Here is a 25,489-nt window from a genome sequence, read left to right as displayed (position 1 = left end):
ATGAGTTGAACTCAAGCCCGAAACTGTGAGTTTGGCGTATGATCTGGTACTCAAGTTTGACAGTCGCGAGCCTAAATGCCATCAAATCTTGGTGGCACAGTGGCTAAGAGTTCAGTTCCTAGCCCAGCAGATCACCGATTCAAATCCACCAGTGGCTCCAGGCAAGAAAGATGTTCCTTTTGAGTTCAAGCTACACCAAACCCAAACCAACCACCCTTGAGTCGATCCCCAATCACAGCAAACTTAGAAGACGGAACAGAACTGCCTCACGGGGTTTCCAAAGCAGTAAACTTTCCTCACAGGGTGGCTGGGGTGCTCGCCAAGCTGACAGCAGCCAAGGGCTTGACCCATTGTACCATGCGGGCTCTTTCCACAAAGATGGCACCCTTGGAAGCCCAATGGGGCATCCTCCGGCCTACAGGAACATGGACCAGTTTGTTTTTCTGTTTTGTTCTGTGGTCCTAAATGATGTGTGTCATGGGAGGGGGAAAATGCAGCTGAGTGGGTAGGAAGAAGCTAGGCTGGTCGGGAAGTCAGTGAAAGTAGTTCAAGTGCGCAGAGGCTCTGAATGTGGGGAGGAGCGGGCCATGCAGGCACGGGGCTGGGGAGTACTCCAAGTGGGGAGAACAGCATGTGCAGAGGCTGAGACAAGAGGGCCGTGCACGTTCCGGGGCCCACAGGGAGGGCAGTGTGGCTGGATGTATGCATGCATACAGACCATCATCCGTCCAGACCCCGAGCTAGGTGTTATTAGCCTCATATGGTGACCATGTGTCTTGAGTTAGACAGAGAATTCCTTAGACACAAGAACCAGATTTCCTATATCCCTTTAAAATAACTCACCCTGACACATAAAACAATGGGCATCACTGAGGAGGTTCCCAATAAATGAATGGGGGTGAGATGTAGGGAGGGAATAAATTTTTTCTTTTAAAAATTGAGTTTTATTTTTATCACGCTTCTACCTGGGAGACGTGTAGCCGACGATGGCTGAAAGCCAATTAACACTCGGGCAATCCTGAAAATGAGAAGCTGGTGGGAGTATCATCCTTGCAAGACACTTTCAAGCTGTCGAGAACTCAGCCCAGCGTGCTGAGCCACGGGAGCTCTCCTTGATGGGACACAGTGGAATCAGTCAGATGCCAAGGGGCTGTGCTAACCACATAGGCAGTAACGGAAGGTGCATCTGTACCTGGGTTTTCACTTTTACTTCCACAATATGTAAGATGAACATCAAAACTGAAAAACAAAGCCAATGCCCAGTTCAGGGGTCAAAGAGGCTGGGGAAAAAAACAAGAAGGAGGAGGAGGAGGAGGAGGAGGAGGGCCAGTTAGTTAGTCCAGGTAGACTAGAGAAACAAATCCAGGTGTGTAAGAGAGAACTTCATATCAAAGAGTAATTCTATATTAAGAAAACATCCCAGCCCAGTCCAGATCAAGTCCACGAGTCCGCTATTAGCCCCTATGTCTGATACCTCCTCTTCAGGTCTATAAACTCCCCTTCAGACTCATGCAGCCATGCAATGACGCCGAATGCAGGAAGATCACAGGCCAGTGGGTGGAAAGTCTTGTGGATCCAGTGGTGGTGGAAGCATCTCAGCACTGGTGTGGGTCTTCATGTGGCTCCTCCAGCTCCAGGGCTCTGGCTCCATCAGCGTGTAGCTCCATGTGGCTTGTCAACAGGAATGTGTTGCAGATAGAGTGTGGGTCTGGCCTTCAGTGAGCTATTTATCTCACTGAGCTATGTATGTGTTTGGTGGTGAGTCCGATCTGAAAGGGCTCATGCCCTAACACGGTGTTGTCAGATCGGAGCTCTCTGAATCTATAAACTCCAAAACATATGCCTTCTAACTACATGGCTTAAGATTGAGCTTGCATTTTGAAGTCTGATGCGGGTAGAGCTACATGAAAAAAAATTCATAAAATACCTTACTTGCAGTCCCCTGGGTGGCGGAAATCGTTTACACGCTTATAGCTCCCCCAACACTGGAGGTTTGAAGGCCGACCAAACGTGCCTTGGCAGAAAGCCCTGGCAATCCAGTTCTGGAAAACCAGCCACTGAAGACCCTACAAAGGGCAGCTCACACACACACACACACACACACACACACACACACACACACACACACACACAGCCACCACGGGCTGGCATCAGATGGACAGCAACTGGTCTCTCTTATCACGAATGTTAAGATTCATCTGGGGGGCAAATGACTTCGAACAATCTTTCTAATGAAAGTAACCCTTTATGAAATAATTAAATCCACACAACTTGCCAAGTCCCCTTTTTTGGTCTCGTTTGCAATTATAGCAATCACCCTTCTGTTAATTGTGCTGGCAGATAGCCTTTGCCTTACTCTCTCCTCTGTTGCTTTATGGAACCTGACGGACTATTCTCTTTTGAGCAAGAGTGACTGTTATAGCAGAACACAACAACAACAACAACACACTGGCCAGGGGCCTGAGTTAGGACTGGGGTGTTGCCACCACGTGGCTGTGGCTGTGGCTGAGGGAAGGTCTATCTCACACGGAGCTACTGGAAGACTCATGATTCCAAGTCGGCTTTGGAAACTTAAGTCAAGGTTATAGTTATTTAACCATCAAGCATCATTTGCATCACGGACACATTTTTTTGGTTAGTTTTATACAAACAGTGACCTTTAAGTCCAAGTTTAGCAACACCACAGCTACAGAAGAAACAGGATCAGGAGAGCCCGAGGTCTCTCCAATGTCCTTCCTAGGACAGCGCCTCTGTGTTTTTTAACTTGCTGGACTTGAGAACCCAAAGTCTGCTCCGATTGGTGGTGACTTGATGGGACAGGGTAGAACTTCCCCTGTGCGTTTCTGAGAGTGTAACTCATTACGGGAATAGAAAGCCCTGTCTGTCTCCCAGAGAGCGGCTGGTGGGATTGAGCAGCTGGCCTCGAGGTTAGTAGCCCCATGAATAACCACTACGTCACCTGCAAACAGACCCTGCCCAATAATGGTGGCTCAGGGGGTCTCAGACTCTTCGGAGCAATCACACCTTCCACCCATCTCAGCCGGTGCTTTCCCTGGACCGCATCCCGCCTTCCAAGTCATCCTATGGCTGTTGGTCAAGGGTACAGCACGCCTCGGCTCTCTTCAGCCTCACAAATCGCTTCGAGCATTTTTACCTAATGGCTGTAACACAGAGAGATTTCTAAAGCTATCTGAGGCACCATACAAACAAGCCACGAGTCTGCACACTCGTTTGCCTTCCGTCTTACAGGCGAACCAGAAGCCAAGTGGGTGAGCTTGGGCAAGTGTGCCCTTTTCCCCGGAGATTTCCTATCTGATCATTCAAGCAGATCAAGGGCAAACCGGGGCTGGTGGATTGCATCACAAGGACATGCTTCACGACGTCAACGGATTTCTCTGAATGTCCCTTTAAATGGCCAGTTCTGAGCTCCAAATCCATTTTATAATTGAAGACGGATCTAGCTTACAACAACTGCAGCACTTTCTCAGGATGGTTTTCACTTGATTTAGGGGAAAAAACAAAAACAAATAAGAGGCAATCTTTGGACCGACCAAACAAAGCCCTATCAAAGGACTCAGAGATTCTTATTGTATAGAGAACATGTTTTTAATTTTCGTGTGATTTTTATAGCACTGTTCATCAAGTTGTTTTCTCCAATGATGGTGAAATGTTTACGGCAGAGAATACCCCCAGAATAGACTTCCACGGAGCAGATGGAAGTCTCTGGGACCTTGCCCTGCTTCTTACATTCAACAGTCTGCACACCTACAGGCCCTGGTCACATTTTTCGGAAACAAGCAGGGAAAGCACACTACAATTTGTGACGAATGCACCTCTTATATTGGCCAGGGTTCTGTTGCTGACACCAGATAATTTCAGGGAAAATGCACTTACTAAATGGACTTTCAGAACCCCCTAGGCTGAATTTTCGCTTTGCAGGGAACTGGCTCCCAAACCATTCAACTAGCAGGGGGCTTCCTGCTACACTGGATACGTGTGTCTAAAGGTGCTTAACTGGTGCCTCTCTCAGGAAGCTGCAAGGACTGCTGGGAACTAGTACACAGGGTGCAGAGGACACAACCTTGGTGCTGAAAGTGAGGAGGACTTGAAGCACTTGCTGATGAACATCCAGGATGACAGCGTCCGGTATTGTTTACAACCAAATGTAAAGAAGACCCAAATCCTCATAACTGGGCCAATAGCAATGATACATGGAGAAGAGGTCGGTGTTGTTAAGGATTTTGTCTTGCTTGGATCCACAATCAACATTCATGGAAGCAATAGTCATGAGCTCAAAAGATGCATTAGGTAAATCCGCTGCACAAGACCTCTTTAGAGCATTGAAGAGAAATGATATTACTTTGAAGACTAAGGTGGGCCTGACCCAAGCCATATTATTTTCCATGGCCTCATATGCATATGAAAATTGGACACTGAATAAGGACGACTAAAGAAGAATCAATGAATCTGAGTTGCAGCGCCGGAGAAAGACTATTGAACGTTACCAAAAACAGCTAAAGGTACAAACCAATCTGTCTTGGAAGAAGTACGGCTGGAGTGCTCCTTAGCGGCAGGGGTGGGGAAACTTCATCTTACAAACTTGGGGCATGCTGTGAAAAGAGACTGGTACAGGTACAGTACTAAAGTGCAGGGCGGCGAAGGAGAGGAAGGCTCGCAGGAGACGGACTGACACAGCAGCTGCAACAATGGGCTCAAGCCTGAGAGCAACTGTGCCCCTGGTGCAAGACCAGGCATTGTTTCGTTCTGTTGTGTATAAGGTCGCTCTGGGTCAGAACGGACTCAATGGCACCTAGCAACAACGATAACAACACCCAGACGCAACTCAATCAATGTTCATCCCTTGGGTCCTTGGGCGTGACTAAGGAAAAGGTGAAGGCGTCCATAATGAACTCACTGTCCACAGTCCAGCACCCTGGGCATGGGTAGCCCACCATGAGTCTGCATCCTCGCTTCAGCAGCAGCAGAAGTCACACCTGGGAGAGCTAGGGGTGATCGATGGGAGCCCATCCACCACGGCCACCCAGCCCGGGCCATGTAAGTGGAATGCGGCTTCTGATGCTAAACAAAACCATGCCATCCACCTTCAGGATGTAGCCCAAATCTATTTACTAACAAACTCTTCCATAAAATTCCGTTTCTGTAATACTGCATTTCAACCCTTACCAGCACACAGGAAGGCAAATTTGGCAACCGTGCCATTTGCTTGATAGTGCAACATAGGATGACCTTGCTTATCAACAGGGTTACGTTCCCAAAAGACTCCACAGTTAGTGCTATGCGAAAATGGAAGGTGACTACATCTGATGACAAAATGGCGGGTGGCTGCATCCTTGCGCAACTCCCTCGTTACATCATTACACAACTGCCACATCACATCGTCATGTAACTTCCGAACTACATCACTGCACCCTTGTCAAATTTTGAGAATTGTGATAGGTAGGTTTATTGTGCCAACCCGACCAATCGGAACATGGGGATTCAGCTGGTTGCAATTTGATTCGAGGGCAAGGATTTAAATGGCTCTGCAAGACCCATCCCTTCTCTCTTGCTCCCTGGTGATCGGAGAAGCATGCTGCTGCTTTAGTTAGTTCTCTGCCTCAACCTGTGTGCTACCTTACCTGTGGGCCAAGCCAACCATGGACCTAGAGCTAGAGCTTGAGCTTGAGGCTCCTTCGGGATTTGCTTTGCCGTGCTGCTCGTGCACACATCGCTTGAGCTTGGGGCTGCTGGATTCCATTGTGTTGCATTGCTTGCGTTAGATATCACATATCTGGGCCTGCTTCCTTAAGGTACCGAGCTACTTACTGTTGGTGACCCAACCTGCTGCTTGCCGTCTGTGGGCAGACTCTACTTGCCTTGCCCCAGGGAGTAATCTGCTGTCTGCTTCCTTGACCTTGGACCCAGCAGCCCAAGTGAGTTGAAGGACTTCCAGTGTATTAACTACTGTACGGAAGTGAGTTGAAGTGAGCCCTCTGTACTGCTGTGTGGACCAATTAGCTGTTACATTCCTTCTCGCTGGATAAACCTATCTATCTATCTATCTATCTATCTATCTATCTATCTATCTATCTATCTATCTATCTATCTATCTATCTACCTACCTACCTACCTACCTACCTACCTACCTACCTACCTACCTACCTACCTACCTATCTATCTAAAATCCTAAGTGTCCGGGTCTCGTTTCTCTAGAGAACCCTGCCTCACAAGAATCACGGCCCCGAACAATGTTGACACATAACCGGAAGCATCACAGCCGTGTGGCCCTCGCCTCGCACCTCAGCATCCATCACTTCCAGACAAAGGGCATTAACGGACAAGAGAGTTGCCCCGCAGATGTTTATTTTAACGGTATTCAGAAATCGGAAAGGTCAAATAACAAAACAGCCAATGATTGAGGGGATAGGCGTGCTTCTTTGCGTGTGCCTGAAGTTTACTTGTTTGCTTCTTACAACCTGAGCTTGCTCCACCAGCCTGAGAGACTAGCCTTACAGTCTCTGTCCCCAAACGGTCTTGGCTTTCCCTGTGAGCATGGCCGTCTCCTGAATCCTTTGCTCTCACCTCCTGCCCAGTCCTGAACGGAGCCAGTGGCAGATTCCGGCAACCCTTTTGTTCCCTCCTTTCCCCCATCCCCTTTCAGGGCGGGAGTGATCACTGCCTTTGGTCCCCAGTGGAACAGAAGGATGGATTGGGCCACTGAGTATTCAAGTTGGGGACATTCTTCCCATTTGCCTTAAGGGCCTCTCATCCGTCCCAAATGTGTTCATTTGGTCTGACTCTGGAGCGTCGGCTTATGTCAGAGATGGGGAGCCCCCTGGGGGCGGGCTGAGACGTGGGGTGGGGTGGGGACTCTGTTCTAACCCTAACGGTTCAGAACGTGTCCTACAAAGGACGCCGGCTGCACCCAGAAGGAGGCGGCTGCTGTTGTTATTGTTTTCGCATGGGTTTTATTTCCAAATTCCTGAGGGCACAGAGGAGGGGTGGGGATGTCTTGTGGCTACCCTTTCCCCGAAGGCCGACTCGGGAGCAGCCAGACACCAGGCCCGGCCTCTGGTCACATTCCAGACAGGCATTTACAAGCCAGCGCCAGGGTAAAGAGGGACACGATGCCATCTTTAAGACGCCAGACGGAACATCAGCGGGACGTTCTTCTGCTTTTTTCACGGACATGACTTCTCAAACCCCAACTGTACTTCGTGTCTCAGCTGCCTCCCTCCTGATGGCCCCTGCTTACCCGGAAGATGGAGGGGAGGGGCAAAGGCAGAAGTGACACAGGGCAGGGAGGATTTCTGAGGGGCTCTGGATGGGCGGGGTTGTAGAGGGAAAGACAGAGATATGGAAGGGCGCTGGAATCTGGGACTTTACAAGTCAGAGCCCACTGAGCTCCACAAGTCGCCGAGAGCTGCCAATTGGCCACCGGCACCAGAAGGGGCTTGCGTACTGTTGACTGCCCTTTGACCTTGCCTGCAGTTTCCCCAAAGCAGCCCTGGGTGCATTGTGAACAAGGCAGGCATTCTGCTCTGTCAGCCCACACAGCTTTTGCAGGGTCAGTGGTTCGACCCGACCACACTGCTCAATGGGAGAAAGACGAGGCTGTCTGCTCCCATTAAGAGTTCCAGGCTTGGAAGCTCCAAGGGAGCAATTCTACTCTGTGTCATAGCATCGGGATCTGCTTGATGGCAGTGGGTTTTTGGGGTTTGGCTTTGCTTGGGGTTTGGCAGGTGCCAAAGAACCTTTGAATCTTCCATTCCGGTACGGCCTAGGAGGGAAACACTTCTCCTGACACCAGTGACTTGAAAGCACCGATGTTAAGTCAGTTCTGACTCATGGTGGTCCTGCAGAACAGAGTGGAGCTGCCTCTGTGGGTTTCTGCGGCTGTGAAGTTTTATGGTAGCAGTTCTCAACCAGTGGGTATCAACTCTTTTTTGGGGGGGTCAAATGTCCCTTTCACTGGGGTCACCCGATTCATAACAGTAGCAAAATGACAGTGATGAAGTAGCAACGAAAGTAATGTTATGGTTGGCGGGTCACCATAACATGAGGAACTGTATTAAAGGGTTGCGACATTAGGAAGGTTGAGAACCCCTGCTTTACAGAGTAGAACACCTCATCTTTCTCCCATGGAGCGACTGGTGGTTTAGAACCACCAACCTCACAATGAGAAAAATCAACCACTAAAAACTCCATAGAGCACAGTTCTACTCCGACACCCCCAGGACAACAGGACAGGGGCTCAAAACCAGGAACCGAACTCATGGTCTCAGAGGATCCTGAATCAGATCAACCCCGCAGGGCGTTCTAGAACTGCTTCTGAGCAGACGAAAGCTTCGCAATAGCATGAGGCTCAGAGCGGCTGGCAGTTCTGAACTGCTTACCTTGTGATTCCCAGCCCACCAGGGCTCCTTCCGCATAACTTGGCCCGGCTCCTAACAGCTAACTGTTTTCCATGTTCTCTCACGCATGCATGAGCCTCTGATAAGCATGCTGTGCTCAGCCTCCCTCTTTCCTCCCAGCCGCCCTAAGCATGTTCCCAGCAGACTATTCAGGTGAAAAGAAAAAAAAAGAATCATTGTGTGGGCTTGTTAGTGCCCAGGCTCAAGCTCCTGAAGGCAGAGTAGGCTCAGTACTCCAGGGGCCGTGGGAGGGACCTGTCCACGCCACTTAATGCTGGCCTGACCCTCAGCATTTCAGGATACCCGGGATGCACCCAGCCCTGTCTCAGCTGGCAGGGTCTCAGGGTGAGGAAGCCTGCGTGGGTGGGAGGGTAGGAGCCCAGCATGGCTGTTCCCACTCACCCTTGACAGATGTCTCCAGGCGTGGGGGTGGGTGGGGTACATGCAGTGTGGCACCTGAAGTTCCTGGGGTTTCTTGCACCAGCGGGGAGAGGCCAAGACAACATTCTCCTCCAAGGCAAAATGCCAGTGGGAGCCAGAAACCTCCGTCACCGCGGTGCAGAATGTTCCAGTGCAATTGTTTTTAAAAACAAAATTTCGTGGAGAGCCCAGGATGAGCGAAACACAGGACATCAGGTATCGGACACCAAAGACCCAGAACAAGAAAATCATATCGATGTGAATGAGGGGAGGGCAGTGTGGAGACTCACAGCCCATTGGAAGACAACTGGATATCCCCTTACAGAAAGGTCACAGGGAGGAGATGAGCCAGTCAGGGTGCAGTGTAGCACCTATGAAACATACAACTTTCCTCTGGTTCTTAAATGCTTCCTCTTCCCCACTATCATGACCCCCATTTTATTTTATAAATACAGCTAGACCAGAGCATGTACATGGGTACAGATAAGAGCTAGAAACACAGGGAATCCAGGACAGATAAACCCCTCAGGACCAATAATGAGAGTAGCTATACCAGGAGGGGAAGGAGAAGGTGGGGGAGAAAGTGGGAGCTGATCACAAGGATCTACATATAACCCCCTCCCTGGGGGACAGAGAACAGAAAAGTGGGTGAAGGGAGACATTGGTCAGTGTAAGACATGAAAAAAATAATTTATAAATGATCAAGGGTTCATAAGGGAGGGAGGGTTGGGGAGAGAAGGAAAAAAAAAGAGCTGATACCAAGTGCTGAAGTAGAAAGAAAATGTTTTGAAAATGATGGCAACATATATACAAATGTGCTTGACACAATGGATAGATGAATAGATTGTGATAAGAGCTATATGAGCCCCCAATAAAATAATTAAAAGTTTGCAAGGAAGATAGAATCAACAGGTTTTGCTGGGATGGGTGAGGGGGTAGCTTATTAATGTTCTGTGGATTAAGACGGAGCAACAAGAACATACAAATCCCCCAAGACAGCTAAACAGGGCTTCTTACAGGCTGAGGCGCAGAGGCCACAGCCCGAAGTCTAGAAATGGACAGCCACTGAGGTCCGGGGCACCTGGCTACCATAGAGTGCTCTGGACAACCCACTGTGCATGCCCTGACAGTCTGGGCTCTCTGGGGAGCCAGCTATGTGGGTAAAGGGAGCTTTAAGTTAAGGAAAATCCAGCCCAGGGATTCCCCCGCCCCCCCTGCTCATTCCTCCCTGGCCCTCCCCCGCCCCCTCCCCATGCCAAGACAAGGCTGAGCACGACCCTGGAGTGAGTTCAGACTCTCCATGACTCACACTTTCCCATTTTCATCTCCGTGCAACTGAAACCCGGGACTAGGTGTGCATGCAGGTGGGGGGGGGGGCATTCCACGAAGAGGGGTTGGGGCGGGGGGGGGGCAGTGTGCCCACCTGCTGGCCTGGCGCCAGCTGCATTCTCTGGGACTGCAGTTCCCTGAGCTTTGGCAAACTTCTGACTGAGGACCCCCACCCCAGTCCCAGCATGCCTTTAATTTCCATCTGTGGATGAAAAGCCAAAGGCACCAAAGCCCCCTCACGGAGCTGGAGGAATAAACACCTCAGGATCCCCCTTTTTTTTAACCTGCAAAGACTTAGAGCTTGCCAGAGAGAGAGGCGTGAGCTCCCAGAATGGGGTGTTTGGGCCAAGGCCCACCTCCTCCTCCGGCAGCCTCTCTGCCCCAGAATGGGTTCCTCAACCCGTGAGTATCTCCTTGCTCTGCCAGAGGCTCTTGGTGGATAGAGAGTGGGGGTTGGGGGTTGGGGAATTCCTGCCTTGGAGACAAAGGATCAATTAGCCAAGCTGCCCAGTGCTGCCCAGGTATGGGGGAGGGGGCCGCCATCCTTCCTTCTCATCTGTATTTTTCTCTTGCCAAGAAGAGGCTATCTCTTCAGGGACCTGGACCTCACGATCTGCCTGCCAAGCACACAGGAGAGATTCCACTCCCTGGCAGGCTCCCGTGTGGCCCGCTTCAAGTGCCAGCAGAGTCTGGGGAGCACAAGTCTCCTCTGACGGGTCGGAAAAGTGCCAGCCTAGTGGTGGTGTCCCTGCGGAGCTGGTGCAAAAGGCTTAGGAGCTGGGCTGCTACCTGGGAGTTTGGATGCACACTGTCACAGAGGTGCCACAGATGGAGTTCTTGGTGATGGTTGGGGCCGGGGGTGGGGGGTGTTGCAATCCATTAACACACTCAGAGATACTGTTAGGTAGCTAGAGACAGGGACCAGGGCTGCCCCTCACCATGCCTGGAGGTCCCCATACAGGAGGTAGGAAGAGAATCAGGGGAGACTCAGCCACCCAATAAAGGCTAAGGGGCATGGGCCCATTTAAGCCCAAACTAGGCCAGGTGGCTTAATTCAGAGCCAATGGGGTCAACCAAGACCTTTGACCATGCCTCCCAGCCCAAGGCCCCACAGACTGGGACCTTAAGACCACATGACCCTTGGGCTGCTTCTCACCCTTCTGCTGGGCCACCTGTGATCTCTCTGGCCTCAGACCACCACGTGTGGGGGTGCAGTCCAGAGGGTTGCCCATGTCCAGTGATTGTAAAACCTGAAACGTCTTCTGTCCTTTCATACAAACTCACTTGGATCACCAACCAGGCTTCGGCGTGAGTTCCTTCTCCTGTGAAGCCAAGAACCGAGGCGTTTCCCACCGGAGAAACCTAACCGTACCTCAGAAGAAAGGCCTGGGGACCTTCCTCGTCAGACAAGCACCTGAAACCCTGGAGCACAGCTCCACGCTGACCTGCACGGGATCAGAGTTGGAAGAGACTCCCCAGCAACTGCTTCACCAGCCTGGACACTTAGGTTGTCAAGCCAAGTCCAGAACCGACAGCCCCGAGACAGCTTGGGCAGCCTGGTTCCTCCACAGTCCTCCCTCAGTGCTTCTGGGAGTCCCACCCACCTTGCATCTGTTTTATTATTATTATTACTTAATCATTTTAATTCTTATTATCGTTTACAACCCAAGGTGGAATGAACCCATCCACGTGCAGCAATGGAGGGGTGAAGAGACTTACCCAGAGACCTTTCTTTCGTCTGGTTGGTCGACCTCACCACCGGGAGGCTGGCTCGTGTCCGGCTGCCCCGGGAAAAGGGGCTCGGAGACTCCCCCTCGGACATGGCTTCCAAGGAGTCGCCGGACGCCTCCGACAAATGCTCGATCGGGTCGCCCAAGCTAGGAGGCTGGGGGCTGTGGGACAGCTTGGGGCTTCTCGTCTGCAGAAGGCATGTGGGGGAAGCAAAGGGAGAGGCTGTTACTGGTTTGACTGGGTGATTTTGAAAACCATCAAGATCAACCCGTCTGCAAAAGACAGACCCCAAACAATCATATCGATGCCAACGAGGGGAGTTGGGGCGCAGAGTGGAGGCCCAAAGCCCATCTGTAGACAATTGGACATCCCCTCATACAAGGAAGAGACGAGCCAGGGCAGGGTGTAGTATAACACTGATGAAGCCTACAACTTTCCTCTCGTTCTTCACAGCTTCTCTTCCCCCTGTCCCACTATCATGACCCCAATTCTACCTTACAAATCCGGCCAGACCGGAGCATGCACACTGGTACAGATAAGAGCTGGAAACACAGGGAATCCAGGACAGATACACCCCTCAGGACCAATAATGAGAGTAGCGATACCAGGAGGGGAAGGCAAAGGTGGCGGCGGGTAGGGAGCAACAGGGAACCGATCACAATTATCTACATATAACCCCCTCCCTGGTGGATGGACCAGAAAAGTGGGTGAAGGGAGACAGCAGATTATGTAAGATATGAGGGTGTGGGTGGGAGGGGAAAAAAAGGAATTGATACCAAGTGCTCAAGTAGAAAGAAAAGGTTTTGAAAATGATGATGGCAACATATGTACAAATGTGCTTTACACAATGGATGGATGGATGGGTTGTGATAAGAGCTGTAAGAGGCCCCAGTAAAATGACTTACAAAAAAAAAAAGGCCCGTCTGAGAGAGTTAGACCCTCCTGGGTAGAGAACACCAACGGGCTCGGTGGGTGCAAGTATATCTATGAACCCTTCTGACCACTCTGCACCCTCCTTCATTATTCCACCAAGACCCCAGACACGCCCCATTTCCTGCACAGAGGCCGTGCCTGCTGGAGAGCGGAGCAGGAAGGGCCACGGTACCGGAAAGAAGAATGGCACACTTGTGGCTATCACCAGGATTGTTTCCACTCCCACCCCCACCCCCAATGGGATGGGGAACATTCATGCCCACCCTGCATGCAGGGCACCCTTGCCCTGGGGTCCAACTGCTCACACTGGCCCTTCTACATTTGGTTATTTCCAGAATCATTAATGCGCTAGTCTGCGTGGACTAGAGAAGCAAATTCATAGACCTCACATGTGTATAAGAAAGAGCTTTATATGTGTGTGTGTGTGTGTAGGGATGGAGTCTAGCCTGTTAATCAGGTCATAGGCTGATGGTACCTCCTTGTGCGCGTGGCCTTCTCATAAGGAGGACCCTGGTAACCCCTCTCTCTCTCTCTCTCTCTCTCTCTGCCTTCACCTTCCTGCTGGCTGACCCTGGTTGTGTGATGCGTGCACCGCCATTAGATCCGCAGGACCTTGTACCCTCCGGCCTGTGGTCTTCCTGCGCCCCGCATCACAGCGTGCGGTCCTGTGAGTCTCTAAACATACATGTCACTGGATTTGTTTCTCTAGACAAGCCGGCCCTTCACAGTGGTACGCTCCTTTCAGAACACAGGAGCAGCATGAGGGGAACCTCCTGGTTTTGCCCCATGCTGCTCTCTGCTGTTCTGCAATGAGATCATCTTGCAGTGACAACCCTTTAGCCATCATCTAAGGCATTGCATGAGACCCGTGAGCTAGTCTAGCGATTCTTGAACCCAAGAGAAGTAGGTGCCAGCAGGTGCAAGGGAAGGAGCCCGGGGAGACCTTCAGCTTGCAGCTGCCCTCCTGAGAAGGGGCGCTGGGGAAAGTTCAAGTGTGTGGACAGCAGGCAGAAGCAAGCCCACAAACACACACAGACACAGACACGCAGACTACTCAGCAGTCTCAGGGGCAGAGTGTCCTTTAACCTGTGTGGCCTTCTCGAGCTCCATGTGGCTTGGATCTGAGGGAGAAAGTGTTGCCTGGGTGGCTGGTGTCAGAGATGACTACAAGTGGGGAGATCAGGGATTGGATTCACGGTCCCGTTATGTGGCTCTTTATCCACAAACCTATGTTCCAGGTACCAAGACTAAGTCCTGGGGACAGAAGTACCACCAAAACAATGCGCACAAACCCCTACCCCGAAATAATACGCACAAACCCCTACCCTAAAATAATGCGCACGAACCCTGACCCCGAAATAATGCACATGAACCCCTACCCCCAAATAATGCACACAAACCCCTACCCCCAAATAATGCACACGAACCCCTACCCCCAAATAATGCACATGAACCCCTACCCCCAAATAATGCACACGAACCCCCTACCCTCAGAATTCTTTTCATCGAGTGGAAGAGACAGGTGTTACAGAGCATTTAGAGAGAGTTTGAGGTACAGTGAGGGTGTGTAAATCAGACTGGAGGGAGAGTGATGGCCAGGCAGTCGGAGAAGCAGGTGAACCAGATCCCCTGAGGAAAACAGAGTTGGGGGCTGGATAACGAGATCAGAGGAGGGAGGGAAGGAGGGAGGGAGGGAGGGAGGGAAGGAGAGAGAGAGAAAGAGAGAAAGAGAGAGAGAGAGAGAGAGAGAGAGAGAGAGAGAGAGAGAGAGAGAGAGAGATATTGATTGATTCCAGGAGTTTGAGGGAGGCAGGATGGGAAAGTCCCTGGGAAGAAAGAAGTGACAGAGGAGGAAGATGGGTGGAAGCAGGTGAGAGAGAGACACAGAGAAAGAGGGGGCGGTCACTGGAAGCAGATAGGGACCAACAATAACCCGGACTAAGTTGCTCTGGCTCAGAGTAGCATCTTTACCAGAAGCCATCACCAGGACTTTCCTCTCGGGTGCCGAGGGAGGTCTGCTCATGACAGGGAGCCAGGTGATGAAGCATCGTACCGCCGGGACTCCTCAGAACCATGGTCCAACCAAACCAAACCAAACGCCGGCACGGAGTCCAGGCCAACAGCAGGGAGCCCCTGTGGGTTTCTGAGACGGCAACTATTAAGGGGAGTAGAAAGTCCAGTTTTTCTCCCCGTGGGGCTGCTGGGGGATTCTAACTGCCGGCCCCATGGCTCTCAGGCTGGCCTGTGACCACTACACCACTGAGTGCTCCCACGGTAACCACGGGGAGAACGCTTCACTGGACGCGAAGGGCATGGGGGAGGTCTCTGGCTGCTTTCGGCAGGGGAGGTGTCAGGTGGCATACACGTTGAAGAGGGTCACTCAGGCTGCGGGACGGACGCTGGAGGCTCCAGGAGGGGCTTCGAAAAGTGTGTGGACAGATAGAAAGGGGAGATCCAAGCCTGGGGAAGAGCTCAGACAAAGAAGTCGCCTGTCAGCTCCCCCTCCCCTCTCGCCCTGACTCACCCGACATGGTGCCTGCCACCTTCTGGTGGGGGGGTGAAGGAATCAGCTATGTCCCCCCCCTTTAAAATTAAATGGTCATGTTATTGGGGGCTCTTACAGCTCCTATCACAAGCCATACATCAATGGTATCCAGCATATGTTGCCATCATCCTTTTCAAAACTTGTTCTTTCTACTTGAGCCCTTGGTAGCAGCCCCACTTTTGTCTCTCCCTCCCCTGCCCACCTCCCTCACGACCCCTTGATAAATGATAAATTATTATTTTTATATCTTACACCGACTACTGTCTCCCTTCCCCCACGGTTTCTGTTGTTCATCCCCCTGGGCTGGGGGGGTGGGGGTGTTATGTGTCAATCATTATGATTGGCTCCCTCTTCCTCCCCTCCTCTCCCCACCTTCCCTCTCCCCTCCTGGGATCACTATTCGCATTCCTGTTCCTGGATGCCCTGTGTTGTGAGCTCTTATCTCTTATTGGTACCTGTGCACAAGCTCCGGTCTAGCCTGCAGGGAAAGGCAGGACTGGGGTCATGAGGGTGGATGTGCGGAAGCCTCAATGAACCAGAGGAATATTGTGTTTCATCGATGCTAGACTGCGCCCTGGTTGACTCATGCCTGCCTTGTGACCCCTCTGTGGGGGGAAGTCCCATTGTCTACAGATGGGTTTTGGGTCTCTACTCCGACGCGCCCCTTGTCCTTAACAATATGGTTGTTTTTTTGTTTTGTTTTTTTCACTCTAGCAGACTGCTCATGGAACAGCATGACTTGAAAGCAGCCTGGCGACATGCACCCCGTCTGCTGCCAGGTCAGCGCCGAGGCCTCGAGCAGACACGGGGCAGCTGACCAACTGTCCTTTGCCTAAACCAGAGGCAGCACTCCCCGAGGGAAAGGAAAGTCAAATGTCTTCGTTCTCATGCAGGGTCCCGGACATGTAGGTGTGCTGGTGACGTCATCTCCTGTCAACTTGAGGGTATTGAGACCGAAGGGGTGGAGTCTAGCCTGTCAATCAGGTTGCAGCTTGATGACCTCATTTGGAGGCATGATAGAGATAAATAGCTCCCTGGAGGCTGCTCCCACTCTCAGCATTCCCTTTCCTGCTATTGAGACACTCAAAGAGCAGGTGGAGCCACATGGAGATGCGTCCACTGCCACTGGAGCCACAAGACTCTCTACCCACCAGCCTGTGATCTTCCTGCATTTGGCATCATTGCATGTGCTGCATGAGAGTGAAGAGGAATTTATGGTCCAGTATCAGACACATGGCTAATATTGGATTTATGGACTTGATCTGGACTTGGCTGGGATATTTTTTTCAATATACAATTGCTCTTTGATATAAAGTTCTTTCTTACACACGAGTGTCTCCGGATTTGTTTAACTAGCCAACCGGGACTGACACAGTAGAGGTACATGAAAATCAATATCTAAGGGCTACATCTTTAAAAACAAACAGCAAACAAACACTGGCTTGTAGCTAGTCAGTTCCAACGGCCAACCCCTTCTCTTGTTTGCGTGTTTCCTTGTTTTTCTTGTCATGCACTTGCTCACCGACAACCATGGTCACATATTAGCAATTTCCTCACACCATGACCCTTCCCTCAGGTCCGGAGGAAACTGCTGACAGGAGGGTCAGCGCTGTGCCACTTGATAGATGGAGAAATCAGTCAGGAGGCATTTAGGCCGGGAACACTGTACTGTGCCACGGTATTGGGCACTGGGGGTCAAACGAGGGTGTGCGCTGTGTGGCTCCTGCCCTCAGAAGGCCTGGCAGGGCTATTGAGGGGGCCAAGGCTGCCGCTGGACAGGAAGGTGCCTGTGGCGGTCACTGCTGACATTGCAGGTGGGTCAGCAGCAGGAAAAGCAAGGTGCGGGGATGGAAGGGCAGGCCAGGGTGGCACTCACGACCATCAGCAGCCACGTGGAAATCCCGTGGAGTGCAGTGCTACTGACAGCCGGGGACACCCCCCGTGGCAGCTGGTGGTACTGGGCATGGATGGATGCGGGAGGGCTGAAAGGAAAGCTAACAAATCAGTGCCGGCTGCCCTGCGCTCGGTAATTCGCACCCGGGAGAGGTCCCTGGGTCCGCAGAGAAGGCTACAGCTGTTTGCCTCTGCAGACTTGCAGCCTCAGCTCTCTTTATGGGGCCGAGAGGGGACAGCATGCACTCAAATGGCCCTGGTTGGCCTGGAGGGTGCCCGGTGGCATAGACAGCTCACGCTCTCCTAGAGACTGCATGGCTGGCATTTGAATGCGTACTAAGGACCATGGAACAAAGGCCTGGCTATCCACTTCCATCAAAATCACAGCCAAGAGAAGCCCAAGGATCCGTTTACGCCAGCACCCATGGGCCACCGGGAGCCAGGCTCGACGTGGTAGCAATGCGATTGGCTGCACTGGGAAAAGTCTGGGAGTGTGTTAGTCCAGAGAGACTACAGAAATAAATTCATCGAGACTCAGATGTGAATAAAGAAAGAGGTTTACTAAAAAAAAAAAAAAAGGGGGGGGGCGTTAAAAAAAAAGAAAAAGAAAGAGCTTTATAGACAAGAGCCACTGAATATTAAGAAAGTGTCTCAGTCCAGTCCAGATCAAGTCCATAAGTCCGATATTAGCCCACAGGTCCGATACCAATCTATAAAGTCCTCTTCAGACTCACAAAATACATGCAATGATGCTGAATGCAGGAAGATCACAGGCCAGTGGGTGGGAAGTCTTGTGGATCCAGTGGCGTTGTAAGCATCTCAGCCCTGGCAGGCTTCTCCGGCTCCAGAGGTTTGGTTGCATCAGGGAAGGTCCATGTGGCTTCTCCAGCTCCCAGGGTGTAGCACCATGTGTCTTGTCAGTGGAGCGTCTTTCCGGGAGTGAGCAGAGAAAGTGTCTCCCTTCTCCAAGGAGGAAAATCCAGGAATTCCCAGAGTTCTCAGGGGAAGGCCACACCCACACAGAGGCCCCAATGACTATGATCAGATAGACAGACCCAACTCCACCCCTTCAAGTCCCTAAGTGACACGATTATGTAACTACCACAGGCGTGTAAGCAACTTGCCCAAATTCTGGCAAGTAAAGGGTCTGGGCTTCCAGCTCAAGTTTTTAGGACTCTGGTTTGAGTGATCCGGGTGTGTCTGCGCATTCTGGATCTCCAACCCAAACCCGTGAATGTGAATTTGCAGTCACAGGATTTTTTCTCATCTGTAAGGGTAGAAGCTCCATTTCTTGGTCTCTGAGATCCCAGGCAGGTCTAAAACACCATCGAGTGGATGCCAACTCATAGTGACCCTCTAGGGCCAGGTAGAAAGGCCCCCTTGAGTTATGGAGGCTGTAACTTTAAGGGAGTAGAAAGCCCTGTCTTGCTCCTTCAGAGCAGCAGCGGTGGTTTCGAACTGCTGACCTGGTGGTTAGCAGCCCAACTTGTAACCACTACGGCGCTAGGGTCCACACCACACAGCTGTGTGATTTCCCTCATTATTTACCCCCCTGCAGGGAGGACGTGCAGCCAGGTAGCAGCAAGCTCTAGTGTTCTGCGTTTATGTCCTTGAGTGACCGCAACAAAGTTGCACGGCACTCCTCTTTAAAAGACTGCGCCTTGAGCATTGGCAACAAAGTTGCATGGCACTTCTCTTTAAAAGACTGCGCCTTGAGCGTCGGCAACAAAGTTGCACGGCACTCCTCTTTAAAAGACTGCAGCGTTGGCATTTCTTCACCGAACAAATGTGTGCCGAGATTTTCCAGCAGCGCACTCTGTTTTCTTCCTAGGGGGGCGTCAGCCTCTTTCCTCTTGTTTTTTTGCAACGCTGTTGAACTTGGAGACTGAAAGCAAACTAAGCGCAGGCAGGAAGCATGGATTTTCTTTAAAGCTCTCCACCGGGAAAGGTCCAGGTCCAGAAAGCGGACGTAAACACCTCGTTTCACATACGGCCCAGAACAGGGGGCAGCACCTGGTGAGCTGGGGTGTGCGTCCGCTTCCTGCCAAGTCATGTTCACTTGCAAAGAACAAAAACCCTGACGTCATCCTAATGAGTGCCCGATTTGTCACCAAGATTTTGGGATGGCAAGGAAGCTCGCCACCTGCAAATCCATTCCGAAGGGCTCAGTCCTAACCTTCATGGTGCGTTTCATCACGTGGAGCCATGCCTCGCACTTGGGAGTTTGTCCAACCTAAACCTCACAAAGCCTCTGGCTTCAAGTGGAGAGAGCATCCTGAGTGGCTCGGGGCCCCTGTAACTGGTCAGGGAGAAAATGACTGGAAGCTCAGGATCCTCCAGGGGCTCCCCGTTTTTCCTACGAAGACCCCTACTCTACTGCGCTGCGGCTGCAGGGACAATTAAGAAACGGTTTCTGTGGAAGTCCTTGGGCGGTGTAAGGCGGTTCCCACACTAAAAGGATTGCGTCTACCCAGAGGCACCTCGGAAGAAAGACCTGGCGATGTGTTTCTGACCCGTGAGCCAGGGAAGCCCCGGGGAGCAGTGCCAGCCAGCGCACAGGGGGTTGTCACCTATGGAGGTCCTCAGCAGCAGCTCTGACGACCTACAGCAAGGTGGCAGTTCCACACATGCTTCCAGGGTTGTTGTTTTTTTCCCCCTAGAACCCACAGTGCCCTTACTTCTTCCCCTCCTTTGCACACACCCCCCTCCAGTCCCTCATAATCTCCAAACTGGCAGTTACATCCTCTCCTGTCAACTTGATGGAAGGGGTGGAGTCTAGTCTGTCAATCAGGTCATAGTCAAGCATGAGTCTGTGTGGGCATGGTCTTCTCCTGGGGATTCTTCTGGGAATGCCTGTCTTCCTCCCTGGAGGCGGAACACACACTCTTTACTCGTCTTCCCACTAACAAGACACATGGAACTACACTGATGGAGCCAGGGCCCTGGAGCTGGGGGAGCCACGTGGAGACCCACGCCAGCGCTGAGATGCTTCCACCACCACTGGATCCACAAGACCTTCCACCCACTGACCTGTGAGCTTCCTGCATTCGGCATCATTGCATGTGTTGCATGAGTCTGAAGAGGAAATTAAAGATTGATATTGGACATATGTGCTAATATCAGACTTATGGACTTGATCTGGACTGGATTGTTTTCTTAACATATAATTACTCTGATCTAAAGTTGTGTATGACACATACAGGGTCTACGGATTTGTTTCTCTAGTCAACCGGGACGGACACAAAGGCTAACGCCTATGCTGAGTTGGTGGCTGGGATGGGAAAACAGACAACAGGCTCCCACTCCCTGGCCTCCTGGCCTTGCAGCCTCAGCCAAGGTCCTTCCCCACCCCCACCCCCCCGCAGGCCCTGTCACACCTACATTCTTGGTTGTGCCCAGCCCTTGGGGAGTAGTGGGCCTGCTCTCTGAATGGCTCATGGGTCACCTCTCACAATGTGTGTGTGTGTGTGTGTGTGTGTCTCATGGCCAGCAAAACCAAAACCTGAGGCACTATCTTCCACGCCCTCTCTCAGAGAATGGTCATTCTGGGGTGTGGACTGTGGACCCCAGCGAGGAGACTGTAGTCCGTGTTATGACAACTCCATCACTTTGGGGTAAGACTGGCATGAGAGACTCAGAGAAGCAGCCCTAGAGGATTAAATTAGCTTCTATTTTGTTGACTAAAGGCTCCGGATGCTAGTTCAGAGGAGGACAGTCAAGCACCTACAAAGACAAAGAGTGTTTTATCGTGGGTCTAAGCCCCAGCAGTGTAGAGGCTGTGCACTGGGCTGCTAACTGCAAGGTCAGCAGTTCAAAACCACCAGCCACTTCCCAGGAGAAAGACAAAGCTTTCTACTTTCATCAAGAGTTACAGTCCCGGAAACCCACAGGGCAGGCCTGCTCTGTCTCACGGGGTCGCTATGCGCTGGAGTCAACTCGATGGCAGAGTTTGATTTTGGGTTTGGGTGCTGTGCTCCCAGGTCCCACATGTGAGCAGGCAGTAGACATGTGCCGGGTTTACCAGCAACCAGGGACTTGTGGGAACAAGGTCCGGCAATGAAATAAATGGACATCCAGGTACAGATTTTCTGTTTTACTGCCATCCTCAAGCTGTGCATGTGTGGGATGCTCTTAAATCTCCTCCAACTTGAGTTGAGCTCTGGAAATAGTATTTACCTTCCCTCACTTGGACCAGAGGAAAACATTCTCTGAAGGGTTTGGACGGACTCTCCTTGAGAAACTCAGTTTATACCCTGTTTCTTCAAGGGTAATATTTCAACCCCTTCCTCCTCCTGCCACCCAAAGGGCACCCAGACATTATTCATGATTTTCACCTGTGAAAACAGAACGCTGTTTGGTCTGGAGTTAAATCAGACCATTCGGCAGTTGAGCAAAGTACAACCGTGTCTTCTGTGTCCACATTTCTCTTCGCCGTGTATATTATTTCATTATCAGATCAGCAAGATAGGGAGCGTGGGGGGGCCTAGCACACAGTGCTATTTGTGGACTGTGCATGGAGGGCCAGCCACAGGCACGCACACCGTGAGCTCCATGCTGCCCTGCGCACCCTGTCACCATGCCATGTCCCCTCCTTGAGGGCCAGCTAGCTGGACCAGGGACAAACGACCAGGCTGCCTCAGTGCAGAAAAAGGATGCTCCTTCCTTATTTAAAGACTAGTCCCGCAGAGATACTCCCCAGTGCACTTAGTGTGTCAGATGCGTCTGCTGGAAGGCTATTACTCTGTCTAACCTTGTGGTGGCGTGAGACTTAAATATGTGTGCATCCATCCTCAAATGAAACTCAACAGCCATCGAGGTGATGCCAACTGCTTATGGTTGAGGTTACCAGTTCAAAACCACCAGCTGCTCCAAGGGAGAAAGACGAGACTTTGTAACTCTATCTACAAAGAGTTACAGTCTCAGAAACTGACAGGAGTGGTTCTATCCTGTTCTAGAGTAGTGATGATATATGTGTGTAAGTCATATGATATATGTGTGCTATCAGGTGCCATCAAGTCAGTTTTGACTCAAAGCAGCCCCGTGCACCACAGAAACCAGCACTGTCCAGCCCTGCCCCATCCCAACGACTGTTACCTCTGAACCCATGGTTTGTTGCAGCCACTGTGCTGATCCATCTCGTGGCGGGGGGCGGGGGGGTCTTCCTCTTTCCCACTGACCCTTGACTTCACCAAGCATGATGTTCATCCCCAAAGACTAGTCTCTTAGGCTAAGCTGTCCAAAGCAGGGGAAACAGCTCACCACCCTCATTTCTAAGGGGCCTTTTGGTTGTGTTTCTAAGACAGATTTGTTTTTCTTCCGGCAGTCCAGGGTGCCTTCAATGTGATTCTGTGAACGCATGAATTCAAAAGCATCCATCAGTTGCTCTCAGGTCTTCCTCAGTCATTGTCCACCTTTCACCAGCATACAAGGTGGCTGAAAGTAGCCCAGCCTGGGGCAGGATGTCACTTTGAGGGCTAAGGTGCACCTGAGCATATATAAATTCTATCATTACCTCCTGAAACCTCTTAAGCCTTTGGGATGTCAAGTCTTCTGGGGGGCTGTCAATGGTGTCTTTGTGGAGAAGAAGCCACTCTGCAGGAAGTTTCCCTCGAGTGGGCTTAGAAGGCATGGTAGTTACCTAACTTCATGTCAACTTGATAACTAAAGGGTAGGGGTGGGGCCTAGCCTGTCAATCAGGCCTGATGGTGTCTCCTGGTGCTCATGGCCTTCTCATAAGGAGGGTCCTGGGACCCTCCCTCCCCTCTGCTTTTACCTTCCTGTTGGCCATCCATGCAGACACCTGCGCCAGCCCTGTGAGGCTTCCACGCAGCCCTGTGCCCACCGGCCTGTGATCTTCCTGCATGCTGTATCGTTGCGTGTGGCCACATTAATCTGAAGAGGGATTGTGGACTAGTAGTGGACTTATGGACTTGAGTTGGACTGGGCTGGGATACTTTCCTGAATATATAATGACTTCTTGATATGCAGCTATTTCTTACACATATATGCGTGTCCAAGGATTTGTTTCTCTAGTCAACCCGGCCTAACACAGAAGGAAAAGGCATGTGGCCAAAGGGAAAATGAACAGATCTCCCTGGAAGGAATGCCGAGGGAGGTCACTGACTGTGCAGGACGAGGGGAGAAGGTGGTTCTCCAGGTTCAGGAGGATGGTGATTTTGTTGCTCGTGGTGGTGATACCGTTCAAGTGGTATAGAACTGGGCTCCATCTGTAAGAAGTGGCCCCAACTGGGAGGATGGATGTTTGGCTTGGTTGGACTGGCCGAAACTGGGCGCCTGAAGTTGGAAGGCTGACAAAGAGGCCCAGGTCCCATCTATGGACAAGTGCAGGGAATCGTAGGTGTGGCAGCCATGGTAGATCAAAGGCCCTTGCACAGTGTTATGTGATTGATGCTAGGCATGCTCCCAGGGGCTCTCTATAACCCTGAACGAGAGAGAGAGAGAGAGAGAGAGAGAGAGAGAGAGAGAGAGAGAGAGAGAGAGAGAGAGAGAGAGAGACTGACTGACTCATGGCCATCGAGTAGATGCCAACTCATAGCATCCCTGTAGGACGGGGTGGAACTCTCCCTTGTAGTCAGCAGTCCAACAGCACATCATGATTGTGCCCCCAGGACTCTTACTCAAGGAGCAGTGCCTCCCACCATATGATGAGCGCTAACATCTCAATCACTGCTGGAACCAATTGTTAGTTTTATTTGGCAATAGTAAGAAAAGCGATAGTTCCTCCATTGGAGCACCAAGGAGCAAATCTGTACTCAATGCATTTATAATAATACATATACATGTCTAGATTCAGCCCAGAGGGATGGTGGGCACATTTCGATGACGTCTCACCATGGAAAATGCTCTGCCGCCGTAACCCAGGCGTTTTTAGGGATTTAAAAAATAACATAAAAGATGGAGCAATGCATCCAAATATCAGCAAGGATGTTCTCTGGGTGATTTCCTTCTGGATGACATGCCTTTTACTTCTTCTTTTCCACAAATCTCGCATAGAACACGCATGGGATTTTAAAAGGGCAATCATGAAAGCATTTACAGTCTACAAGGATCTTTGGTGATGGGAATTGGCCGTGTCCATGCCCACGTCTCTTGGACTCCAGGTTGAAGGACTGGTCCTTAGACATGACCCCCTGAGAAGTGGGCACACATTCATGGGGAGAACACAGGGCGAGGGGACGCAGCCTGGTGCTGTTTGAAAGTTGGCAAAGACTTCCATGCCAGAATGGATACATTTGAGACAGAAGAAAAGAGTTCAAGTCATGGAGTCCATCTTGGACAGACAGATGATGAACTTCACCCTAGAAAGGCTTTCATCTCTGAAGTTCTGACACCATTATAGTAACTGGACTTCAAGACCCTTACCTTTGTCATTTCAGAACCATTTGGAATGCCAGTAAATGCAAACCCATTCACTGCCATAGAGTCAATTCTGATGTATAGAAACCGTATAGGACTGACTAGAACTGCCCCTGTGGGTTTTCAAGAATGAAACTCTTTCTGTTATTTTTTAAATACTGAAACTTAAAAAAAATTTTTTTAAATACTGAAACTTTTTAAAAAAGTTTTATTTGTTCTTAAAGACTGAAACTCTTAAAGGAGTAAAAGCCTCATCTTTCTCCCTTGGTGTGGCTGGTGGTTTCAAACTGCAGACCTTGTCATTTGCAGTGCAATTTGTAACCCACTACACTGCCAGGGAATACAGGGAATGTTATCACTTTCCTATAAATTCACCCCCCCAAATTTTAAAAAAAATTTTCCAAACCCTTCACAATGTGTTGATACTACAATTCTCCTCCATGCCCCCCTACCCCTACATTTAAGAGTTTTGGCTCTGACTAGAGGGATTCCTAAAACCTTCCCAGTTCCTAAAATATGGTCCCTCCCCAAGTCCAAAGCAGGCCAACCTTCTCACGTTCAATGATTACCAGCTAACCTGCCACCTGCCCGTCCGGTATCCGTCCTGACACGGAACATGGGCTCCTTTCCGAAACAGCATTCTGGATTCGGCTCTCCCTGGGTCCTCGGGAGCCAGACTGAGATAAGGCTATTTAGAGGAGATAAGGACCACCTCTCCTATCACCTCTATTTAGCATCTTTCCATCACGTTAGAAAGATAGACTATCAGCAAGTGCCAATTCAGGATCTCTGTGACTCGTCCCCCTCTGCTCCCACCCCCCCCCCTTTCAGACACACTTTCATGCAA

General features: G+C 50.9%; 1 protein-coding gene across 19 annotated transcripts in view; it reads right to left on the bottom strand.

The window, feature by feature from the left end:
* The window catches only part of KIAA1217 (KIAA1217 ortholog), a 944,408-nt gene that overhangs the window by 177,761 nt on the left and 741,158 nt on the right, over positions 1-25,489 (bottom strand). For all 19 annotated transcript variants that reach the window (XM_075552493.1, XM_075552494.1, XM_075552500.1 and 16 more), the window contains one exon: positions 11,883-12,081. In XM_075552493.1, coding sequence (XP_075408608.1) covers positions 11,883-12,081 — 199 coding nt within the window. The remainder of the gene's footprint in view (positions 1-11,882; positions 12,082-25,489) is intronic.

The sequence above is a fragment of the Tenrec ecaudatus genome, chromosome 6 (genome assembly GCF_050624435.1).
Source record: "Tenrec ecaudatus isolate mTenEca1 chromosome 6, mTenEca1.hap1, whole genome shotgun sequence".
Lineage (NCBI taxonomy): Eukaryota > Metazoa > Chordata > Mammalia > Afrosoricida > Tenrecidae > Tenrec > Tenrec ecaudatus.
Note: the sequence above shows the minus strand (reverse complement) of the source record. Positions and strands in the feature narration are given on the sequence as shown.